Source organism: Octodon degus, unplaced genomic scaffold, assembly GCF_000260255.1.
Source record: "Octodon degus isolate 3935 unplaced genomic scaffold, OctDeg1.0 scaffold00011, whole genome shotgun sequence".
NCBI classification, from domain to species: Eukaryota; Metazoa; Chordata; class Mammalia; order Rodentia; family Octodontidae; genus Octodon; species Octodon degus.
In genome coordinates this window covers 26,325,987-26,348,001 of record NW_004524587.1, presented here as the reverse complement: position 1 = coordinate 26,348,001, position 22,015 = coordinate 26,325,987, and the positions used below count along the sequence as shown (strand labels likewise).

The 22,015-nt window shown below is 53.6% G+C and overlaps 2 protein-coding genes across 3 annotated transcripts; one reads left to right on the top strand and one right to left on the bottom strand.

Moving 5' to 3' along the window:
- Nucleotides 1-1,221: 1,221 nt before the first annotated feature.
- Nucleotides 1,222-8,485, top strand: Polr2c (RNA polymerase II subunit C). Its single transcript, XM_004625950.2, has 9 exons — nt 1,222-1,353; nt 1,472-1,521; nt 3,319-3,387; nt 3,551-3,603; nt 5,866-5,994; nt 6,363-6,414; nt 6,628-6,796; nt 6,914-6,988; nt 7,560-8,485. Exons 1-9 carry the CDS (start codon nt 1,268-1,270, stop codon nt 7,702-7,704), a joined length of 828 nt encoding a protein of 275 aa, XP_004626007.1. The 5' UTR covers nt 1,222-1,267; the 3' UTR covers nt 7,705-8,485.
- A 98-nt stretch (nt 8,486-8,583) lies between these two features.
- On the bottom strand, nt 8,584-20,972 carry Dok4 (docking protein 4). 2 transcript variants are annotated; one of them, XM_004625949.2, is made up of 9 exons: nt 20,818-20,972; nt 15,530-15,801; nt 12,211-12,318; nt 11,962-12,076; nt 11,582-11,701; nt 11,296-11,485; nt 10,392-10,530; nt 9,953-10,076; nt 8,584-9,846 (listed from the first exon to the last, which is right to left on the bottom strand). In XM_004625949.2, the coding sequence occupies exons 2-9, from the start codon at nt 15,593-15,595 to the stop codon at nt 9,728-9,730; spliced, it is 981 nt and encodes a 326-aa protein (XP_004626006.1). In that variant the 5' UTR covers nt 15,596-15,801; nt 20,818-20,972; the 3' UTR covers nt 8,584-9,727. The 2 variants fall into 2 exon arrangements, with proteins under 2 accessions (XP_004626006.1, XP_023565078.1); XM_023709310.1 differs by having other exon boundaries at nt 8,584-9,794.
- Nucleotides 20,973-22,015: the final 1,043 nt, after the last annotated feature.

The window sequence follows — 22,015 nt, the reverse complement described above, 5'->3', positions numbered from 1 at the left end:
TGCTGGGTTCTATGTAAGGATCTCTTTTCAACTGCCACTTTTTAGAGCCTATTCAAATCCAGGGCTGGGGAGATGGCTCAGTAGAATAAGTGCTTGGATGGCAAGCACAAAGGGCCTGAGTTCAATCCCTGGTTCCGCCAAAAAAATAAAAACTGCATCAAATCCATCTCTAAGCTGTTGAGGTGTTTCTTTGGTTGGTTTTTTCCCCTGGCACTGAAGATTGAACCCAGGGCCTTTACACTGAGCCACATCCTCAGTCCCTCTGCTTCTCCCTTTGAGATAGGATCTTGCTATGTAGTTCAGGCTGACCTTAATTAAACTCACTATGTAGCTCAGACTGGCTTTGAACTCTGAGGGATCTTCCTGCCTCAGCCTCCTGAGTACTGGGATTATAGGCATGCCTGTCTACCAGCTCTTTTTTGAGATACAGTTTCACTAGGTCTCAAGCCCAGACCGGGCTCAAATTTCAGATTTTTCTGTCTCACCCTGTAAGTACTGGGGTTACACGTGCTTGCCACCTCGCTTTTTGATAGAGCATGCACTCTCTGTGGTCACACGATCAGACACTGAGGATGCAGAGATGAAGAGCTCCCACCCACGGCAACTACACAGAGCTATAGATGATGCATTATTCTGAATAGCATTACACCTTTTCCTACAGTTTTCAGAAGCATATCATCTAGCCATGAAGGATGGATAGGAAAGTGTAGAGACCTCTATTAGGCTTACTTTGCTAAAAGTATGCATACACTGCTAAGTATGCTTTTATTTTTCCAAAGAGATACAGCTTCAATCTTTCTAAAGGCAACATTGCCTTGTAAGTTTTATCTTTTGCCATTACAAACAGTACTGGAATGAGCGACCTTACACATGGATTTTTGTTTTTAAGTGCCTCTGCAGTGTGAATTCCTAGACGTTAAACGTCAACATGTTTTGTCGCTTACTTTCTAAAATGGTTGAACCTGTTCTTGGAAGGCTGAGGCAGAAGAATCGCTGCGAAATCAAGGCCGGCCTATGCTACATAGTTCAAGGACAGCCTGAACTGCATAATGAAAATCCCTTCTGCAGTGGGACAGGCTGAGGAGATGGTTTAAACTGGTGCAGTTTGAAGCAGGCTGGTTAGAAGACACCGGCTGGGACGGTCTTGGCCTCCGAGCGGCAGGTGGCGCTGCAGCACGTTCGGGCGGAAGCAGCGGGGGCCGCTTGATCCAACTTCCGGTAGCGGCGGCGGGGTGAACGCGGATTGTCTTGGGAGTCTCGGGCGAAGATGCCGTATGCCAACCAGCCCACCGTGCGGATCACTGAGCTCACCGACGAGAATGTCAAGTTCATCATAGAGAACACGGACCTGGCGTAAGGCGGCCGTGGGATGCGGCCGGCGGCTCCGCGGAGCCGGGGTGGGCTCACCAGGGCGTGGGGCCGGCTTGCCGAGGCTGTGCCGCCCTCACGGTGCCCCGTGTCTCTCCCTTAGGGTGGCCAATTCTATTCGGAGGGTCTTCATCGCAGAGGTCCCTATCATAGGTAAGACGCTCTTCTCTTGTTGCCAGATCCTCGCCCTTCATTCCCGCCTCCCGCTCCCCCGTGGTCCATGGTTGGATCTGAGTGTGGGGGTGTCGAGAAGCCTGCGGGGCTGGAGAATTGATCAGACCCCGTTGCTGGCACCCGAGGACTGCTTAGGCCCCCCTGGTGCGGTGTGTGCCCGCTGTGGAGTCTGGGTTCAAACCGGAGCTGAGTTGGGCTCTATCGTGTTCACTTACTGGCTCAGTGGAAGCAGCAGAAAGCAGCAGGATGTATTTCTACACCAGTGGTGCGGAGTGGGGTGATGGCGAGGATTATGCAGTGCTTTGTGCTTAGTAAGTGCAATACGGATAGATGTCTTTTTATGAATCCCTCCTTTCCACTTCACAAGTGGAACATCTTAAAGCCAGGCGTGGTGCCGGGCCCTGGGATTGCACGACTGCGTAGAGCTGAGGTTAGCCCTGGTGCAGCTCACAGAAAAGCTGCAGGAGAAGAATGAATCCACAGACAACAGGGACACAAAGACGCCTCGATGGGGACAGAAGAAGCATAGCCGGGGTGCACTTGGTGCCTGCCTGAGTGCAAATCGGTTTCTGGCCTGTTCTTGCAGCTCTGCTCGAGATGTTTTACCCACTATGTATGCATGGGTGTTCCAAGTGTCCGCCCAGACAGTTGGGTTAGGCAGAGGAAATAGAAATCACACCTGTGTCAGGTGTTGAAACTTGAAAAAATAAGCGGACCGAAGGGTTAGTAATCAAGAAATTGCTGTGCTTCTTCACCACCCCAGTCACATCTTTCACTCTGTGGCATGCTGGTCTTCCCCCGCCAAATCTCGGCGTGCCTCTGGGCCTCTGTTTCCTCAGGAGTAAAACTGAGTCCAAATGATACTTTCCCCAAAAATGCATTTCTGAACATGAAGCGGAGCACCCACTCTAGGAATGCAGCAGGGACTCAGCAACCTGCTTCGGGAATTTTCAAAACTTGAGGTGGAGACGTGACATACACAAACTTGATGCAATGCAAAACCGTGACAGGTGTCTTGAAGGAAGTGTGGACAGAGTTATGTGAGAGAGGAGTTCAAAGGGAGGGAATGAACACATCTGCAGCATGGAGGGTGAACAAGCCTTAGGAAGGGGGTGTGCAAAATAAAGGCATGGAGGAGAGTAAAGAGTTTAAACAGCTTGGGTCATGGTCTTTGCTTAGATTAAGAGAGCATGGCCAGACAAAGTAAGTTAGCAGTTGGGCCCCAGTGCCATTAATTTCTGAATTTCATTGTTTACATGCTGATGTTCATTTATGAATGGATAAATGTTCATTTCAGTCAAGCAGTGTAAGAGTACAGTCATTGGCCTCCCAGCACATTGCTGGAAAGGACTGGATTTTATATTAGTATGCCTAGCCTGTTAAAGGAATTCAGTAAATAGCCGATGTGGAGTGGTAATGAAGTTCTAAATTAGGTAATGTAGTATTGTCGTAAAATGAAGGACGGTGCTGGGTGTGGTGATGCACGCCTGTAACCCCAGCACAATGGGAAGCTGAGGCAGGAAGATCACAAATTCAGGCCCAGTCAGGACCACTTAGTGAGAACTTGTCTTAGATAGATATATTCACACTTATCATGATAGTCTTTATTAGGTCCGTCATTGACATGGGTAGCACATTTAAATGCTTCTCATAGAATTATATAGCTCAAGCCGAACAGTACCACTTTTTAAGGACCTTGAGAGCACTGCCATAAGTCTGTAGGTGAATTTGGTGGCTAAACCACATGTCTGCATCTCTGCTTCCTTCATTTGCTAGCCATCGACTGGGTTCAGATCGATGCCAATTCCTCAGTCCTTCACGATGAGTTCATCGCGCACAGGCTTGGTGAGTGCTGGTGTTCTGGTGTTGGGGGGTTGAAGGGAACATACTGAGCCTTGAGCCAGAGGAGCAGGTCTCCCGCTCCCTCCTCACTGGCAAAGGGACTTCTGGGTTCGTGGGTTAGCTTGGCTGTTGGGGCTTTGATAAAGTGCTTTTCTGTGTCTTTCAGGGTTAATTCCCCTCACTAGTGATGACATTGTGGACAAGCTGCAGTACTCCCGGGTATATATTTGTGTGCTTGTGGACGTGCATGCGTTTGTGTGTGTGTGTGTTCAGTGGTCTTTGGGGGTGGAGAGAGGCTTCAGTTTTTTGAGAGATTTTCCTCGCGTCTTGTCTGTAGCTTAGACAGTGTTGTAGTTAAGGGAGACAATATGGAATTGTGTAGACCCTGGGGCCGGCTGTTGGTTCTTACGGCGCTTCAGGCTGATTAGGCATGAAGGTGTCACATTAGCCAGCCACACAAGAGGGGACATCTACTGAAATGCACATTTGTACTGTCCGGGCGACTCTTCTTTCCAGAACATCTCTTCGGGCAGCACGAGGCTGGCAGGCTGGCAGGAATTAGCTGCAGATTGGGGTTGGAAGGGACAGAGAGTAGAGGGAGTAGGAGCTGCTCCCTAGAGTAGCACCTGAGGGATGTCAGTGTGGGTACCTGCCACATCCTTGCCTCTTCCGTAGGCGTGGCTTCTGATGCATGGCCACTCTATTTGTCCTTAGGGCTGGGTTTGCTTTCTCTGATGATGCATAAATGGGAGAAGGTGGGAGAGGATTAGGTTTCCTTCATCCTTGTACTAGTGCTGCATTAGGTAATAGCTCAAGCTATGCCTTTTTTATGTCTCTGGGTGATAACCGAATCAGCCATTTTTCTGATACTCCCAAGTGTGTGTCATCTGTGTTTTGGCTGACTTGATATATCTCTAAATATGTATAGAGGTTTTGTTTTGAGAAATACTGAAACACACAAAAAAGTGTGGAACTAATACAACATTTCACCTGACTAGTTGACACATTTTATCATTTTGCCATATTCGTTTCTTGTCTACAGTACCTGCCCTAGGCTGGGATTAAACTCAGAGCCTCAAGTTTGTTAAACAAGTGCTCCACCACTGAGCTAAAACTGCAGCCCAGTATTTTTGTTTCCAAAAAATAAAGTATAACAGCATTTTAGGTGACTAGAGCAGGAGGACTGCAAGTTTAAGCCCAGCCTGGACAACTTAGTAATTTAGTGAGACCCTTTCTCAAAATAAAAAAATTTAAAAGGGCTCTGATAAAGCTGAGTGCAGAGGCCCTGGGTTCAATTCCCAGTACCATACACACACACACACACACATCACACACACACACACATCACACACGCATGCGTACGCAAACACACAAAAGCACCAGATATTGATGGGGATAGTTGTACAACCAATTAAAAACAACTTAGGGATGTCTTTGTCTTGATTTGCATGCCTTACGACCTAGCGGTTCTGTTAAATTCTAATACACTTATTGAACAAGGGTGATGTGGCTTTTTTACCTGAGAATCTATAGAAAGTTTAAAAAAAAGAATAAACACGTCTATTTTTCTTATATAGTTAGCCAATTATTTTTTTACATGTGTTTTAATTTTTATTGAACTGTTCAATATACTCTTCTATTTTTATGCATGTATAATAGTTCCATGATAGGTTTTTTTTTTTTTAATTTTTTATTTATTTGTGTGTGTGTGTGTGTGTGTGTGTGTGGCCAGCTTAGCCCACTAGGGGGCATGGCTGACTGGCATGTGGTGCTGGGGGATTGAACCGCGGTCCCTGTGCTTTGCCAACCTTGTTCTAAGTAGGTGCTTTAGACCACTGAGCCATCTCACCAGCCCCCATGATAGGTTTTTAAACAAGTGGGTAGTCCACAATGTAAGTTACTTTCTTCTATTCTTCCTTGTTATTTTTGGCTTTTTTTTTTTTTTTTTCCGGAACCGGGGATTGAACTCAGGCCCTTGCGCTTGCCAGGGAAGTGCTTATTCCACTGAGCCATCTCCCCTACTTTTGGCTTTTTGAGACAGGGTATTGTTGTGTTGTTCAGGCTGGCCTTGAACTCACTGTGATCCTCCTGCCTCAGCCTGCTGAGTGCTAGGATTAAAGATGTGTCCTAACATGCCTAGCCGCAGATACATTTTAAGTAGTGCTTAGTTCCCCCAGGCGGTCTCCTTAGCCCATAGCCTATGCTGTGTGAAGTGCCTTCTCTGGCCATGGCTTTGGCCCTGAGGAAGGGGACTCCAAGGCCAGAGCGAGTGGCAGTGCATCTCCCAGGGTGACATGGCACCCAGCCAGGTAGTGGGGAGGGAATGTGGGTATCAGTGTGTGTGTAGTTCGTCTTTCTGCTTGAGTGGCTCATGGGAGTGCTGTTTCATATTGGCAAAGCCTGGTAAAAAGCAACCGGCCCGGTGGGAGTTCCTCTTCCCCTCATGGCCCTCCTTCCTGCTTCTCTTCCCTGTTGCCTCAGGACTGCACGTGTGAAGAGTTCTGCCCCGAGTGCTCAGTGGAGTTCACGCTCGATGTGCGATGCAACGAAGACCAGACGCGCCATGTCACCTCTCGAGACCTCATTTCAAATAGCCCTCGGGTGATCCCGGTCAGTGTCTGGGCACCCTTCCCAGGCCCTGTGCTCTGCCCTCTGTGGCTTCCATGGCCGTGGCTGGTGTGGATCCTCATGAGATGTGGCCATAGCCATAGCCATCAGCCTAATCTGCCACGTAGAAGTACTGATCTGGATCCTTGGGTAGAGCAGCATTGCTGCTGTGTCCACTGTCACCCAGTGGACCCTTTTAAGGGCCATGGGGTCGTAGTATCGTGGAGTCCCTGGAGACACCTTTGCCCCTCCTCTGAGCACTCTTTCCCTGGCTGGACATGTTGCAGGGTGGTGGTGTTGGGGATGGATGCCAGAAGAGGCAGCTGAGGGAGGAAGGACTAATTAAGTGTTTCTGTTGGGCCCCTTTACAGGTGACATCCCGTAACCGAGACAACGACCCCAATGATTACGTGGAGCAGGACGGTAAGGGGCTGGGGCAGGCGTGCACGTGTCTTCCTGAGTTGTGGCTGCACAGGCTGGGGGGACATGTGGACCAGACAGAGCCTCTCATGCCGCTGGGTCTCTTCATGTTGTGGCCGTAAGCCTGTTTCTCCAGAGGTATGGTCTTAGCACTGTTGGACGGTGGAGAGCCAGGCCCTGCCTGCCCTTTCTTGACACACTTCTCCCTGCCTGCAGACATCCTGATTGTCAAGCTGAGAAAGGGCCAGGAGCTGAGACTTCGAGCCTATGCCAAGAAGGGTTTTGGCAAGGAGCATGCCAAGTGGAACCCGACTGCAGGGGTGGCTTTTGAGTATGATCCGGACAATGCCCTTAGGCACACTGTGTACCCCAAGCCAGAAGAATGGTAAGTCCCATTAGTGTGGCTGGGCTGGTAAGGGCTGCTAGTGCAGGAGGTGGGGCAAGCTGTCTGAAGGGCCCTGAAAGCAGCAGTGTTCACGTGCTGACCTCTGTCTGACCCTAGGCCAAAGAGTGAGTACTCAGAGCTGGATGAAGATGAATCACAAGCTCCTTATGACCCCAACGGCAAGCCAGAGAGGTAAGACCCCAGTCCTACACAGGAAAGTGCAGTATGAGGACATGGGTTTGAATGCAGGCTGAGTCAGGCAGTTCCTTTCCCTCACATCCCAGTTCTCATCTGCCAGCTGCAAACTGCACTCATGCTGGGTGCCCATCTCAGGTCAGTCGTCATTTCCTGGGTGGTCTCCAGTGAGAATGAAAGTGCTTCTAGTGCTCTAGCCTCTTCCTTTTCTGCATTTGAATCCCGCAAAAAGAGGCTTTCTAGGTCCTAGCTCAGGTCCTAGAAGAAGAATGTGAAGGGCTGTAGCAGGGAGAGACTGTTGGTTTGACTTTCCACTTTGTCCCAGTGTGGAACATCTTTGTACAGAATTGTTTTTGGATTGTCATGGTACCTGTTTAAAGTACTCATGTCTTCAAGGATCTGAAAAGTGGTTTGGGCCACTGTGCACAGGTGGTTTTAGATGGAAGAGCTGCCCTACACCAGGTCAGGCTCCAGCTCCATGAGGGGGATGAAGCCAAGACCCAGGGCAAGGAAGGGTGGTCCATGGCTGGAGTGTGGCCGGGGTCCTCACCACATTCCTGTCTCTTAGGTTTTACTACAATGTGGAGTCCTGTGGCTCTTTGCGCCCTGAAACCATTGTCCTCTCGGCCCTCTCTGGATTGAAGAAGAAGTTGAGTGATTTACAGACTCAGCTAAGCCACGAGATTCAGAGCGATGTACTAACCATAAACTAACTGCAGCTTGCCTGTTTCAGCACAGGGAAGATTGAAGGCCGCAGCTGGAGTTCAGGCCTCTTGTGCCTCCTAGTTTCCGGGCTCTGGGCTGCTACTGCTCAAGCTGCACGACAGGTCACCAGGACCAGCTAGCTGGGGGTTGCAGATGGGTTATCAGGAATACCTCTGGTGTTGCAGCACAGCTGATTTCTACAAGACAATTAGCATCCCTGGTCCTGCCAGGGTAGTGCTTGCCAGAACTCAAAGCGTCCTTCCCATCCTGTTTCCTGGCACGCCAGTAGGGGGCTGTCCTGCTCTGCTGTATAGAACACTGGACTTCTCTCCTGGTCATTCCAGCTCTTTAAAGTCTTTCTGTCCAAAAGTTTTCACAGCTGTAAGTGAGGTTTCTAGTATTAGGATTAGGTGCTGGAACCTTGGTCCAGGCAGCCTGTAAGATCCCAGAGGCCAATCTGCGGGCCCTTCAAATTCCTAGATGCCCATAATTTGAGAAGTAACCCTTTGAAATAGGATAGCATTAGACCTTGGCTGTCTTCTGCCCCACATGTAAACATGTGCTTACTCTACCCACCCAGCAACTCCTTCCACGCATGGCTTTCTCCTAATGAAGGTTCTGGTCCTGGCTCCTTAGCAGTCTCCAGGTGGGAGCATACTCAGAGCAGCTAGTTAGGCAGCCTGGAGAGAAGCAGAGATCAGTATAGAAAAGAAGGGGTATTTATTGATTAACAGTAGTTGTTGTTTTAAAAGTTTTTATTTTTGGCAATAAAGAGCACAACATAACCTCCTTCATGCGTCAACGTGCCACTAGCTGACCCAGCCAGCTCTGGCTCCCTCCCCAGGCCTGTGGACCCCAGCTCCCCTGCACACTAGCTTGCTCTGGGTGATCATTCCCTGGGTCACATTCAGAGCTGAGCCAGCTGTGCCACCACTCTGGCTCTGGGACTCCTTTGGGAGGGGCCTCCTGCTTTGTCATTGTCCTCCCACAAATGTGAGTAGCGGTTATTTACAAGGTCTGTTCCCACAAATCAGAACTCTTTAAAGTATTAAAAACAACAAAACCCACACAACCAAAGGTTTGATGTAAATAGAAAGATAGCCCTTCTGCACGGTAGTCAATAAATATCAGCACTAGAAAATCAATTGCTTTAATTGCATTTCAGCAGGGAGCCTCAGCACCATTTGGGGAGCAGGGATGGGAAGGTCTTGGTTCTGAGTACTCTGGTATGGGGCAGCCAAGCTTAGGGTGGAGGGGCTCCCCCTGCTGGGGGAGCAGGGGTACTCGCCACTGCAGTCCTGCTGTGGCCTTCCCGCCTGGTCCTCCACCCTGCACCCGAATGAGGTAACAGCAACAGCACCCCCACTCCAAGGGCATCTGAGCCTGCTAAGCAGGAAGCAGCCTGTGCAGAAAGTACATTTTAAAACAGATTTTCACCTGAGGCATCAACCAGATGTCACCTCTGCTTAGAACTCCAAGTGGAAGGCTGCCAGGTGGTACAGGGAAAGTACAGATCCTTCCTGTATCACTCTAGGCCCAGAGAACTGAGAAGCCACCTCCCTTTTTGGCCCCTGGGCTGCTTGGGAAAAGCTAGCAGGTATGCCAGCCTCGAGTCCGATTGTCTCCCTCCACTGGTCCAGGCAGCAGGAGGGCTGTACAACAGAGGGCAGGGAAACGGCTGCCCTAATACTCAAAAACCACCTTGACCATGGCTTGGTCATGGGATTAAAAAATGTGTTATGTGTTGGTAGGGATGGGGGAGTCTCATATATAGAGTATGTCCTAAGCCATATATATTAAAATCATGAACAGTATGTAGTCCCATAGTAGCTCAGCCCCTTACATGCTCAGGTGGGTGGCCAGCCCTTTGCCTGGGGCCAGCCACACCCTTGGGGACAAGGGAGAGTCAGCTCACTCCCTCTCTCCAGGCCCTGGCCCAATAGCCCCTCGAGGCTGTGCTGTCCACGGGACACTGCAGTGAGCTCTGCAACAGGTGGCCGCAGTGGTCGTTGGTGCCCACCAGCCCTGCTGTCACTGGGAAGGGGTCTTGGGCTCGCTGCTGTCTCCTTGGCTGGGCTTTGGCTTTAGCAGGATGAATCTGTTGAGGAGATCTGTTTCTGAGCTGGCCTGGGCTGCCCCATACCCCTCACCTGTGGGCATAGAAGGTGATTGGGCTTAACTCGGATCCATGTCAAAAGACCCCTGCCCAGTAGGCCTGGGTGTCCTCCTTGGGTGCAGGGCCAAGCAGCAACTCACCGGCATAGCTGGAGGCTTCAGCAATGTTCTGGGAACCCGTAATGTGGTGCCAGTAGGCACTGCGGGGTAGCATGGTAGTGGGTGTGCAGGGATATGAGTAATGCTCGGTGCCCTTGTTCAGCAGCTGTGGGGCAAAGAAGGGGTCCTTCCCGTTAGCTCTAGGAGCACTGGCTGACACTGCCCCTGAGCACTAGCTCAGGACTACCCACCTCAGTCTAGCTTGGTGTTACATGCCTGTGGTCCCACTAGCTGGGAAGCTGAGGCAGCAGGATTTTGAGTTGGAAGCCAGCCTGCTATAGAGCCAAACTATCTTCCCCTCCCTGACCACGCCAATAAAAAGCCTGCCTGCCTCCACTGTGTACATGCTGGTTTGAGACTTGATGGGAAGCCCCAGGCACTCAGGCCTGCCCACCCTGGCTCCCCTGGACCCTGGCCTTACCCGCACATTCTTCTCCATTTCCAGCAGGACCCGCTTGTGCTGCTCAGCGATGGCCAGGGTAGCACTGTGGACCCGCTGGTAAATCTGTTCCCCTTCCTGTGTCTGGAAGGTGTAGAGCCCTTCCCCAGCATCGCACATCCTGAGGACACAGGTGGCAAGAGGGCAAGGTGATGGGAGGCCCACTGTACCTCCTGCATGCCTGGCCAGGCGCTCCTACACCTGGGCCACCCAGGGCACAGGCCGGGTTGTGGCTGGGAGCCGGCCCACCAGTGCACATGTGCTGAGCATGTCCCTGTGTCTACCCAAGGTCACCGTGTCTCACAAAGATTAACCTACTTAATGTTCCCACCACCACCCTCTGGTCTCCACATGATTAACAGATCCCTGATGTCTTCTTGAACCATTTTATAGATGCAAAATCAAGCATACTGAAATTGGGTAACTCAAGATTGTATAGACAATTATAGAGCTTTTCGTGGATTTTTTTTTTTTTTTTTTTTTTTTTGAGTCAGGGTCTTGTTAATGTAGTTGAGGCTGCCTTTGACATTACTATGTAACCCAGGCTGCCGTTGAACTGGCCGCGATCTTCCTGCCTCAGCCTCTGAGTGCCGGGATTACAGGGTGCCCCACCACGCTGTTTCCAGGGCACTTAAAGTTAATTCAGATTCCCACCAGGGACCATTCTTGCCATAATTTTCTCAATGCTTTCATTATCCCACAAAACCAGCACCTGATTTGAGCACTTAGCCCTTTGGTAAGCAGCATCACTCGACTGGCCTGCCCTGGACAGATAACGTCTCTGAACCTTGATTTCTTCCTCTAAAACCTCATCCCCTTTGAACTCTGAACTCCTAGCACCGTGCTCTGCCTCCCTGTAACTTCTTGGGAGGCAAGAGGGTCTTACCGGCCTGCCTCAAAGGTAAAGCGTGTGGCGTCCCGGCCATAGCGGCGTAAGGAGCAGAGTGGCCACGAGACGAGCTTGATGCGGGGGTTGTGTATGTCCCAGAGGTAGATGTTCTCGTGGGTGATCTGCAGCTTGCACTCGCCGTATACGTCCAGGTTGGGACAGGGGAGGAGGAAGACATTGAAGCGATCTGGGACAGGCAGGGATAGGTGGGTGTGGAGCAGCAGAGGGGGGGCACCCTGCCTCCTCCCCACCCTGCCCCACCTGCCCCGGTGTCGAGCCTCACCTGTCTGCTCACACTGCACCCCTGGGGCCAAGAGGTCAGGCTCTCCCAGACTGATGTCGTTGAGCCGTGACCCCAGACACTCCACAGACAGTGTCTTGTACCACTCTTCTGCCTCCAGTTCTGGGGAAAATGGATCCTCATCTTACTGCCAGTTCACAGCTGCCAGGAGCTCTCCCCCCCCCCGTCTGCCTCAGCCCAGGATATCCCACCACAAAAGGCAGGGAGGGCAAGGCTAAGCTGCTTGCCTGTCCTCCTCAGTCTGGCAGCTCCTTCAAGGGCACCCTGCCACACCCTCCAGCCTTGCTCTGTCTCCTGGCTGGGCCATTGACCATGACACTGACAGGGAGACCACACAGAAGCTGCAACCCCACATGCCTCACCTGAGTCGCAGGTGAAGGTACGTGCAGAGTCATCAGTGAATATGATGGCCACTGCCTGCCGCTTGGTCTCCTTGGGGAGCCGTGTGACACACTTGACATTGCTGATCTCAGTCACCTGGGGAGGCATTCATTCGGGACTAAGCCAGGCTGGCACAACTCTCTCTGCCTCCCCACAACTCTGCCACCCCAGGCGATGTTCTTGGACCTCAGGACTCAGTAAATGGGAGGCTAGAGCCCAAGTCACCTAACCTTGGGACAGCCACGGAGGCACACAGACTTCTCATCTGGATACTTCTCCAGCCGCTGGGGCCCCTTGCTTGAGGACTTCCGGAACACCAGCCAGCACCTGCGGTAGATCTGTGGGGGGCAAGACGACAGGCCTCCTAGACTCTCTCACCCGCCAGGCAGCTGTGCAGTTACCCCTTCCTGCCACAGGGGGCAGCACCACACAGCCCTTCCTGGAGAAAACTATCAGGGGACAGAAATACTGTGACACTTCCCTGGGAAAGGAGCCCCTTGCTGGGAGCTGTTGCCACCAAAATGCTGTTTCAGGTCTCTTCATCCCCACTTTCTGGATTAGTATTCTTTGATCCCAGGTCTTTCCAGAAGCCAGTCCTATTATTGTCCCCATTTTATAGATGGGTAAAATGAAACACTAGCAAGTTAAGTAACAGCTCATAAACCAGGAGCTGATAGCAGCAGGCTGTCATGATCCAGAGCTGACGTGCACAGCCCACTGCACAGGCCATTCTGGCCAGAGCTCTAGCAGCACCAGCTGCCAAATAGGGGTCTTTAAGAGACAGGGAGTATAGGGACCCTGGCCCACAGCCACCCTATGGTCACCCCAGTCCTGTTCTCCATGCTGCACAAAATTCCTGGTAACACTGCTCTGGTCCCCCAACATTTTCCCTTTTATCCTCTTGCCAACTGTAGAGCTGGGAACCTCAGAGGTAAAGAGGCACAGCTAGAACCTGTGGTGCCCTCTGGTCATTCCTTCTTGTCCCAACCACTGTCAATGTCCTGAGCACTTTTGGGGATAAGAAGAGAAAGTTGACCATTCCCTAGGGTTAAAGGTTCAAACTGGCCAACGGGACACCTTGATGGGTGGTTCAGACCACCCACCTAAGCTAATGTCCTACCTTCTCTTCCCAGGGCCCCACCCTCCTGCCACAGGCTCTCTTCCATCCTAGCCTGGAACAGATCTACCCACCCTATGGCTCCAAAGGCTAGCAGGCCCCACCCTGGGCATCCCTAGTGCCATTCTCACCACAAACCGGAGCCTGAGGGGTGGCCCAAAGTGGAACAGAGCATAGAAGACATAGGGATCTGGGGTCCACAACTCCAAAACCCTGCCCCACCTCAGCCCTAATCTGCCATGGTGCACCAGGTATATGGCAGGCAGGGTCATAGGGTGCCATGGGCCTAGACTGTCCCCATCACATGAAGCCCTAGCTCCTGTTTAGAACCCCCATATTTGCCCTGTACCCCAGACCACAGCTTGGGCCCTGGCCAGTCCACCTAGGCCACAGTGGTCCCCAGCTCTGAACTGCAGAGCACCCCAAAACAAAGACTGTTTAATTCTCAGAATGCTTGCGAGTTCTGCTGAACACATGAATGAGCATAACAAGACACAGTGAATGGATGGATGGCTGGGTGGATGAGTGCATGATGCCGACCCAGATGCACCTGGCAGGTTGGGTACCAGGCAGCCTGCAGTGGCAGGGGCACGAGCCCAGGGGCCTGGAGGACCGTGGTTGCCTGGTTACAATATACACATTCACACAGGCAGGGAGCCACGTGCTCAAAAGCCCTCCTTCCCACTTCTCCCAGGGCTTTGATCAGCGCTTCAGAAGCTCTCTGCCACTGCTCTGCAGGGGAGGGAGGCCTGGCAGGTAGGAGGGTGGGCTCCCATCTGTGCAGCCCCTCCTCCACCGCGGAGCCCAGGCGAGCACAGCAGTCCCTCATATCATGGGCAGCAAGCCTCAAGTCTGCAGAGGGCAGCTGGATCCCCTGGGTAGGAGGAAATCCCACAATGGACCTGGCCACACCCCACCTCTCAAGCCCTCCTCCTCCCTATGCCTACCTGTCCACTTGGAGCCCCAGGATTCCTTCTGATGCTGATCCCAAGAAGCTGTCCCTGTGGCCAGTGCCTTCCTGGCAAGCTCTGCCCTGGACAGGGCCCTGGGGACATGCTGGGTATCGGGTATAGGAAGGAGGGGTAGGTCCTAGGCCCCTTGATCTCCCCACTGGGGCCTCAGCCCCTGTCTTTGTTCTGGGCTCCAAGTCAGTGGGCTGAATCCCCATCTCAGGGGAAAAGCAAAGTGACTGGTGGCTGCCAAAGTCTCCACCAGCCTAGGGTCCAGTCTGGACTACAAAGTCAAGTCCAGATAATATTCTGAACATGCCACCAGCTCTGCCCTGCTGGACAGATGGCCCACCTGACAGCAGTGAGCTGCTAGCCCCTTCTAGATACAATGCACTCCCACAGGGGCTCCACCAGGGGTAAGATCCATCTCTCTCCAGGGCCAGCCCTGCCTGCCCGGTATTTAGGAGGAAGCCGGGTGTCAGAACACTGAGCCTTCCTTCCTTGTCCTCCACCCAGCTGAAGCAAGTCAAGAAACCTTGAGCAGCTGACCCCACCCCCACCCCATCAAGGCAGTGGGGGAGGGCAGAAGCTAAGGGCAGGAGTCTGGATAAAGCACAACCTGGGCAAATTTTGGTCACCAGGTCTTTTCTTCCTGCTGTTGGGCATGAGCAGCTGCCAGCCCCATCACCGGAGGTGGAAAGATGACTGGCAGGGAGTACAGGAGCTCTTGGATGCCTCACCAAGATGGTTAAGTGGCTCTCATGCCTTCTGGGGTACCTTCCCCAGCTGGGGGCACAATGTGCTGTGAAGCGCATCTCTGCAGACCCTCTGAGCCTCAGCCCAGGGCCAGCCAAGCATGGAGCCACCTGCCAACAAGCTGGAGCAGATCAGTCTGTCCCAGAGACAGAAACCGGCCACTCTGGCCAAAGTTCTCATCCACAGACCTCAGGAGGCTTTGGCCCCTGGCATCCCCTGCCCCTCCCCCCCAGGCAGTGTCCCTCCTTTCAAACATTTCTTTAACAAACATAACAACAAAAATACAATAAATATACATGTTCAGAAAACAGTGGGAAACGGGAAGATGGGGTACTTTAAAGAAAAGAGGCCAGGAGAGGTGAGGAAAGAGGAGGGAGGAGGCCCCAGGAAGTGGGAGAAGCCAGTCTCTGCTCAAGACACAGCCCAGTGTCTCCAGCGGCTCCGGCTGCCGCTGCTGTGGCCACAACTTCAACAATAGCAGAGGAGCTGCTGCCCATCAGCCACACCGCTGGCCCAGCGGCTGGAATGCCAGGCAGCCAGCCCCTCTAGGTAGGGCCCACTAGGTAGAGCCCGGGCTGGCACATTCCAGGTGGCCCACGGTGAGGAGCCTAGAGCCCACAAATGCAAGATGCTAATCCTCCAGCAGACAGCACAAACCAGCACGCAGTTCCTCCAGACCAGCCCTCAGGGACTGTACCTCGGCGGGGCCCTGTGACGGTCACTCACCCCAAGCTTCCTGCTCTTCATCTTCACATAGCCCTGCTTGACAATGTCGTTGAAATTGGTCGCCATGGTGGTCCCACGGCTCGTCTTTGGGGTGGGGCGCCGGGCTGGGCCAAGGCAGGGGAGGGATGCCCAGGTGGCTTCGGTCTCTGACTCTCCGATCACCTGTTCCAGCTGCGCTCCCTCTGTCTGTATAGTCTGTGTGTGTCCGTTAGGGCTGCTCCTCACCTCGCCCGCCTCAGCATTGTTTTAACAGTTCTTTCGCCTGGTGCTCGCTGGAAACACAGATGACAGGGAGATTAGAGACAGTGACATCTTTCTCTTCCCCTCGATGTCTCGCTCTCTTTTTTCCTTCCTCTTCCCGCACTCCTCCCTCCCACCCTCCACCCTTCTTCCTTCCCTTCCTCCCCACCCCGGGACGGCAGAACCATTCAGGAAAACCAAGGTGGAGGCAGCAGCGAGGAAAATGGTCCAGCCCAGTCCCCTCCCTCATGGCTGGGGCTGGCAGTTAACCCCTTCCTGGGAGATCTGGCTCCTGCTTGAGATAGAGGTGGGAGTGGAGGAAGTGAGGTGGGTGGAGCCCAGGGCTGGGGAGAGGAGCTGCCATCCCTTAGCTTCTCTGCCCCTGGTCCTCTCTCCTGGAACAACTTTGGGGCAGCCCTAGGGCAATTTGCCAGCACAAAGCTCCCACCCATGTACAGAAGCTTTAGATAGGGGAAATGAGGTGGCAGGAGATGGCCCAGGGTCTGGGGTCTAAGCGAATCCTACACTTCACCCTGTGGCCCTCAGAAGATCCCAGGCCCCCAACCTACCCCATCAACACCTGGTCTCTTCAAAACCCCAGGGTCCACTAGGCTCAGTTCAAGGCCCCTGGAGCCCTATGGCAGCTCTTCTGGGTGATGCTTCCGGGGTGGGAGGGCAGAGTCCAGCGGGGCGGGGCCCCTAGATAAGCCTGAGGAATGTGCAAGGCTGGGGAGGTGGCTGCTGTGGGAACAGTGTGCTCTGGCCTGGCCCTGGCCCTGGGAGGACGGCGCCAATCTGAGGGTAAGTCTGGGTCCCAACAGAACACTGAGTCTGGCCTGGTCAACCAGTGCCTCTGTGTTCTGAGCACTGGCAGGAGTTAATTACAGGGGGAAAATAGGCTAGGTCCAGGGCCCAGGACATGGAGCAGATGATGCAGAAGATGGTATGGGCTCCAAGCAGAGCACAACATAGGGAAGCAAATGGGGTACAGCAAGGCGACCTTTAATCAGGCAGACCTACAGACAGAATCATGGGACTCTTGGCAATGACCTAGTCTACAAGCCTCACTTTACAGATGAGAAAAGATAGTCGTTCAGAGAGGGTAAGCCACCAGAATAAAGTCACAGAGCAAGTCCAAAGCATAGACAAGAATGAATGGTATGTTCCAGAACATGATCGTGATACAGAACATCGTCTTGCAGCCACCTCCTGTTACTGCGGGAGCCTTCTCTGCCATCCAGCCTCAAGGCCAGGGCTTTGCCAACAACAGGGCTCCCTGTGTTTTCAAGATCACTGGGTGGGAATTCATTAGCACTCTGGGGTCAGTGGAGTATCTGTGCTACCAGGATGGGCCCCAGGGCAAGCGCGCTGCAGCAGCTTGGCATTAATTAATCTCCTAGAGGCCTGTCTGTTGCGTCTCTAACAAGGAACAGATGGGACACTGCAGCAGGCACGTACAAACAAGGGGAAGGGCAGAGGGGTGATGTTCTCCCATCCCATGTGCACCCTGACAGCCCAGCCAGTGTCCCTCCTGCCCACTCACTTCCTGCATACCAGTTCCCAAGAGTCCTAGACCCGCCCACGCTCAACAGCTCAGCTTTCCTCCTGAAAGTCCTGTCCCCATGGGCCCTGACTCACCTGGGCTCTTGCAGTTAGAAGAGCATCAGTTTCCTAGCTCTGTCTCCACTGCCCGCCTCTGGGGCTGCCTTGTCCTCAGAGCAAGGAACAGCACCATAGTGTCCTCCCCAAGGTGGATCATGCATAAAGGACCCTTTCTCAACACATCTACTAGAATCCCCCAGGTCTCCTCGTTTGTCCAGAGTGCCAGGGGTGTGGCCCACCCAGGAGTGTGGCCTATTTGGCTGTGTAGTCATGGGCCAGCCAGCTCACTGCTTCACCCTCAGTTTCCCCACTGATTCTCTTTGAAAGGATAAATCTACCTATTTTAAAAGAGGGAAAGGAACCAAGGGGTACCTAGTTGTCCATTCACTCTGGATCCAGAATTTCTGCTTGGAAAACTCCAGGGGCTGGTGTTTTGTTTACAACAGGTACTGCCAACCACAACTGTGAAATCTCCCACAGGCAGCCTTCCACCTGCTCAGTGTGGCTCCCAATGGCAGCCTGGGAGGGTCAGTGGCCCCCAAGCTCTGAGTGTGCCTGCTATGTCTGTCCACAGGCCCATACCCCACCCCATACCTCAGGCCCTGGACAAAGCCCCCTGAAAATAAACCTGTAGTATGACCTGCCCAGGGAAGCCAGGTGGGCAAAGTCCTGGCAGTCTACTCTGGCCCCAGGCAGGGTACTCCTGGCCACACTCAGTCTCAGTCTATGAGATTTATAAGAGCAACCTTCAATCTGAGGCCCAAAAAGCTATAGTAAAGAAGGGTTGGGAAAGCTATAGTTAGCAGGGAGTAGGAAGGGCCAAAGGGTGGACTCACAGATCTGACAGCCAGTAGGGTCAAGGTGAGGGAGACCTGGAGCCAAGCCATTCCCCAGAGGGCCTGCAGTGTATTAAGAAAACAAGTGGCCCCCAAGATCACCTTTGGGCCCAACAGGCATCAACAAGTAGGGGGCAGCTGAGGCAGGCACTGCCCACCTGGGGCAATTGTCCTCATCACTGCTGAGCCATCATCACCAGCCTTTCCCATCCCTGGGAAGGGAGGGTCCGTTATTCTGAGAAGCCCCCTCCCCAGCAGAGGGTACAAAGAGCATGAACTGGGAGCCCCCAGAATGGCAAAGCTAGGTGTCCAGCAGCACCTTTCAAGATTCTAGTGTGGGTCCCAATGGCCCCAGTCCCTCCTCCCAGGGGCACTGATGTGGCCGCTGCTCTAGTCAGTGTCTGCCCTGGGCCAGGCCACCACCAGCTCCTCACAGAGAGAGCCAGGCTGGGGGCTGCTTTGCTCCTCAAGGAGGGCAGGTCCTTATGGGGAGAGGTGGAGAGGGGCTGTCTCAGGTGCCCATCAAGGGGCAGGGGGCTGCCTGCCTGCCTGCCCCATGGGGCAGCCACTCTGAGCTCTCCCTCCCTGGATTCTGCCTGGAGGCTTTGGCTCCAGAACAAACACTACTCACTACTCTCTGAGGCCAGAACCCAATGGCAGAGCTGCCTGGCTGGCTGGGCCTCCCCGCCCAGCAGATGGATCTTATCAGAGCGTCAAGACAGCCCTACGTACCTTCTCATCATCACGTAGTTTGGCTGTCTCCACCTCACAGCAAAGATCCTATCAGTGGGGAGGATTCTTTCCAGCACCAGGGACACTTCCACTACCTGCTAATCTGACCTCCCTCCCCCAAGTGATTGTGACAGGCCACAGGAGTGCTCCTGAAAAAACCCCAAATCTCCATAAGGAGCCACCATCCCAAACAAAGTGAGTAGCAAAGATATAAGATACCTAACTGGGTAGAGAGAAGGGGAGGAGGTACATCTGAATAGCAGTTTCCAGGCCCTTATCTGAGGAAACTGGTGCTACAACCTTATATCACTGCCATCGCTCCTGGTCCCTGCCCACCCCGTAACCTGCCAAACTCCTCCTAGAGAGGCCACTTTTGTTCCCTGCCCACAACACTGTTCCCTTACACACTCTCAAGAATCATTCCACCGCTTCATTGAGATCTGAGCTCAAAGGTCACCTCCTCCAGGAGGCCTTCCCTAACTATCCTGACCATCCTGGCCACCCTGGCCAGAAGAGCCCTGAGAGCTCTGTAACTTAATCTGGGGTCACTATCTTTGTCATGCACATGACTGTAGGATTTTTATTCCTCCATCTGTGCATTTGCTACTTGGCCATGAAGAGACATCTAGAATGTCAGCTCCCTAATGGCCAGGCCTCCTCTGGTTACAGCTCCATCCCAACTCCTAGAACACTGCCTAGTGCCAAGGAGAGGCTCAGTGTTTGGGGCCTGAATGAATAAACCACTCCAGGACTTTCCTCCTCAACACCAGCAACATCCAGCCAGCCACCAGCTCAGCTTCCAAAAGCTGGCTCCCACCCGCCTAGTTCCCAGCACTGACAGTCAGGGCCGGCAGAGTTGTTCTTAGTGAACCAAGTGGGCCCAAGATCCCACAGTTTGGTTCAAAGCTGCCTCAGGGGACAGTGAGCTGCTGGCACTACTGTGTGCAGACCTGGCCAGCCCCACTTAACTAAGGTGGGGTTGTTGGGTGGGGTCATGCCCAGCCCACTGCTCTGGCAGGAAGTAACCAGCACCCAGGCACAGAAAGACAAGCAATGGAGGGAGAGGGGTACAACTCCTGGGGGACATCCCAGAAGGGGAACTGGAGGGAGAGGGGCACAGCTCTTGAGGGACATCCCAGAAGGGGAACAGGAACTGGTGCCCAGTGCCTGGCTGCCCTGGACTATCAGATCCTACTCTCAAGTCCTCCATCCCAGCGCCAAGCAACTGTCCTGACCAAGCTCCTGCTGTACCCACATTTAGGTGCCCAGACTTGGCTCAAGCCCCTTAAGTGGTAACAGAAAGCATTTAACTGGAACCAGAGCCCTGGGCAGTGGTTGGTGGCAGAGAAGGTGGGCAGGACCTCCAGGCAGGAAGAAAGATTCGAGGGCAGGTGGCAGCTGGCGGAGTATAAGCAGTGGGTAGAAAATCCTGCCTGCAGGTGGAGTAAACACCGGGGCCAGCAAGGCTAGAGAAAACAGTCTGTAGGAACTGGAGGTGTGGGGCCAGCAGGAGGCCACGGGGAAGCAGCAAACTCGGAGCTGGGGGCCTGCGTGGCCTGGGCAGTGCCCCTTCTGGAGACCAGAGCCTGGCGGCCAGAGGCCCAGGTTTCTCTGATAGGTACCTGTGAGTGCAGGTGAGGTCAGGTCCCAACCTGGGCTCTCCAGAGTGGCGAGCTAGGGTTGAAACCCTCTCAGGCATAGTTTCCAGGCAGCGCCCTGGCTCTGGGAGGTCCCGTTTCCGAGCCTCCACACCCAAGGAGGAAGGTCCCTGGGTCGGAGTTCGAAGGTTCTGGAGGTGCCCGCGGGTGCCCAGGGTTGGGAGCACTCAAGGTCCCGCGGGCTCAGCGCGGCCTAGGTCCCTTCCCCCGCCCCATGTACCTGGGCACCGAGGCCAGGGCTCGGGCGCTGGCTCGGTGGTGCCACGAGACAGGCTCATGCCCTTGTCACAGCGCGGCCGGCGGGGACGGTGGCCGGTGGGCAACGGCGCCAGGTTCCAGACCCACAAGGCGGGGAAGGTGCGGCCGCTGGGCTCCGGATCCGGTCGGGATGGGACTCAGCCGACCGCCCCCTCCGCGGGTCCCCGCCCCCTCCCCGCCCCCGCCGTATTCCTCCGAGCCGCTGGACACCACGCTGGCCCAGCCCTACTGCTCCTGTCTGGGTCCCAAACCCCAATCTCACATTGTCTCTCAGCCCCTGAAAGCTGGATCCAAGAACAGCGCCCAGCACCCTCATCCAACTTGTGCAGGAATCTCACGCGCATCCACCGCTCTCCTATCCCCTCTGACTTTTTGCTCTCTCCATAGCTTGCCACCTCTTGTCCCCCAGTGACCTCTGCTCCCTAAATCCCCCATGATCTTCTCCAACCTCCACCTCAAAGCGTTGCCCCTCTCTGGGCTGTGCAGGTGCAGGGTCCCTGCACTGTAAGAACCACAGATGGTGACAGGTGACAGCTGTGCCAGAGTCTCCCGGTTAGACTAACACCATTCTCGGTGTGTGGGCTCTGGATCAGAAGTTTTTGTACCACCATGAAACTTGTCAGCAATGCATATTTCCCACACCACTGTGCGTGGTGGCACCTGCCTATAATCTCAGCACCCAGACACTGAGGCAAGAGGATCAGGACAGTGGAAGCCAGCCTGGGCAACATAGTGAGTTCAAGTCTGACCTGAGCTACATAGCAAGACTCTGTCTTTAAAAAAAGAAAAAAAAAAAAAAAAAGTCCCTATCCCAATCCAGACCTATGAAACCCAAATTTCTGGGAGTTTCAGGGGAATATATCCAAAGGCTACATGCAAACAACACCCTCAAGCCTAATCTAAGGAGCAACTGGCCTAGCGCTTGACCAAAACTCCTGGTGTTTACCCAAGGAGTTCATCTGCCCACCTACAAGACCCTTGGGCCTCTCCTTGCAAAGGTAACTTTCAAGGGCGCTACTTCCTTTCTCCTGAAAACATCCCTGAATGGCCACTGCCAGTGCCTGTGACCAGGAAAGATAAAAGCCCCTGGGGCTTCCTTCAGCCTCAGGCCCTCAGTGAGTTCACCAGCCTCGGACAGCAGGGCAGGAAGGAGGGGGTTG

Bases quoted from the DNA above. Each gene is read 5' to 3' on its own strand.
- Polr2c (XM_004625950.2), top strand. From the start codon at position 1,268: ATGCCGTATGCCAACCAGCCCACCGTGCGGATCACTGAGCTCACCGAC. The intron at 6,797-6,913 runs GTAAGTCCCATT...GTCTGACCCTAG, and splicing joins TACCCCAAGCCAGAAGAATG to GCCAAAGAGTGAGTACTCAG. The intron at 6,989-7,559 runs GTAAGACCCCAG...CCTGTCTCTTAG, and splicing joins CCCAACGGCAAGCCAGAGAG to GTTTTACTACAATGTGGAGT.
- Dok4 (XM_004625949.2), bottom strand. From the start codon at position 15,595: ATGGCGACCAATTTCAACGACATTGTCAAGCAGGGCTATGTGAAGATG. The intron at 12,077-12,210 runs GTTAGGTGACTT...ATGCCTCCCCAG, and splicing joins GCCTCCGTGGCTGTCCCAAG to GTGACTGAGATCAGCAATGT. The intron at 9,847-9,952 runs GTGAGTTGCTGC...CTATGCCCACAG, and splicing joins TGAAGCCTCCAGCTATGCCG to GTGAGGGGTATGGGGCAGCC.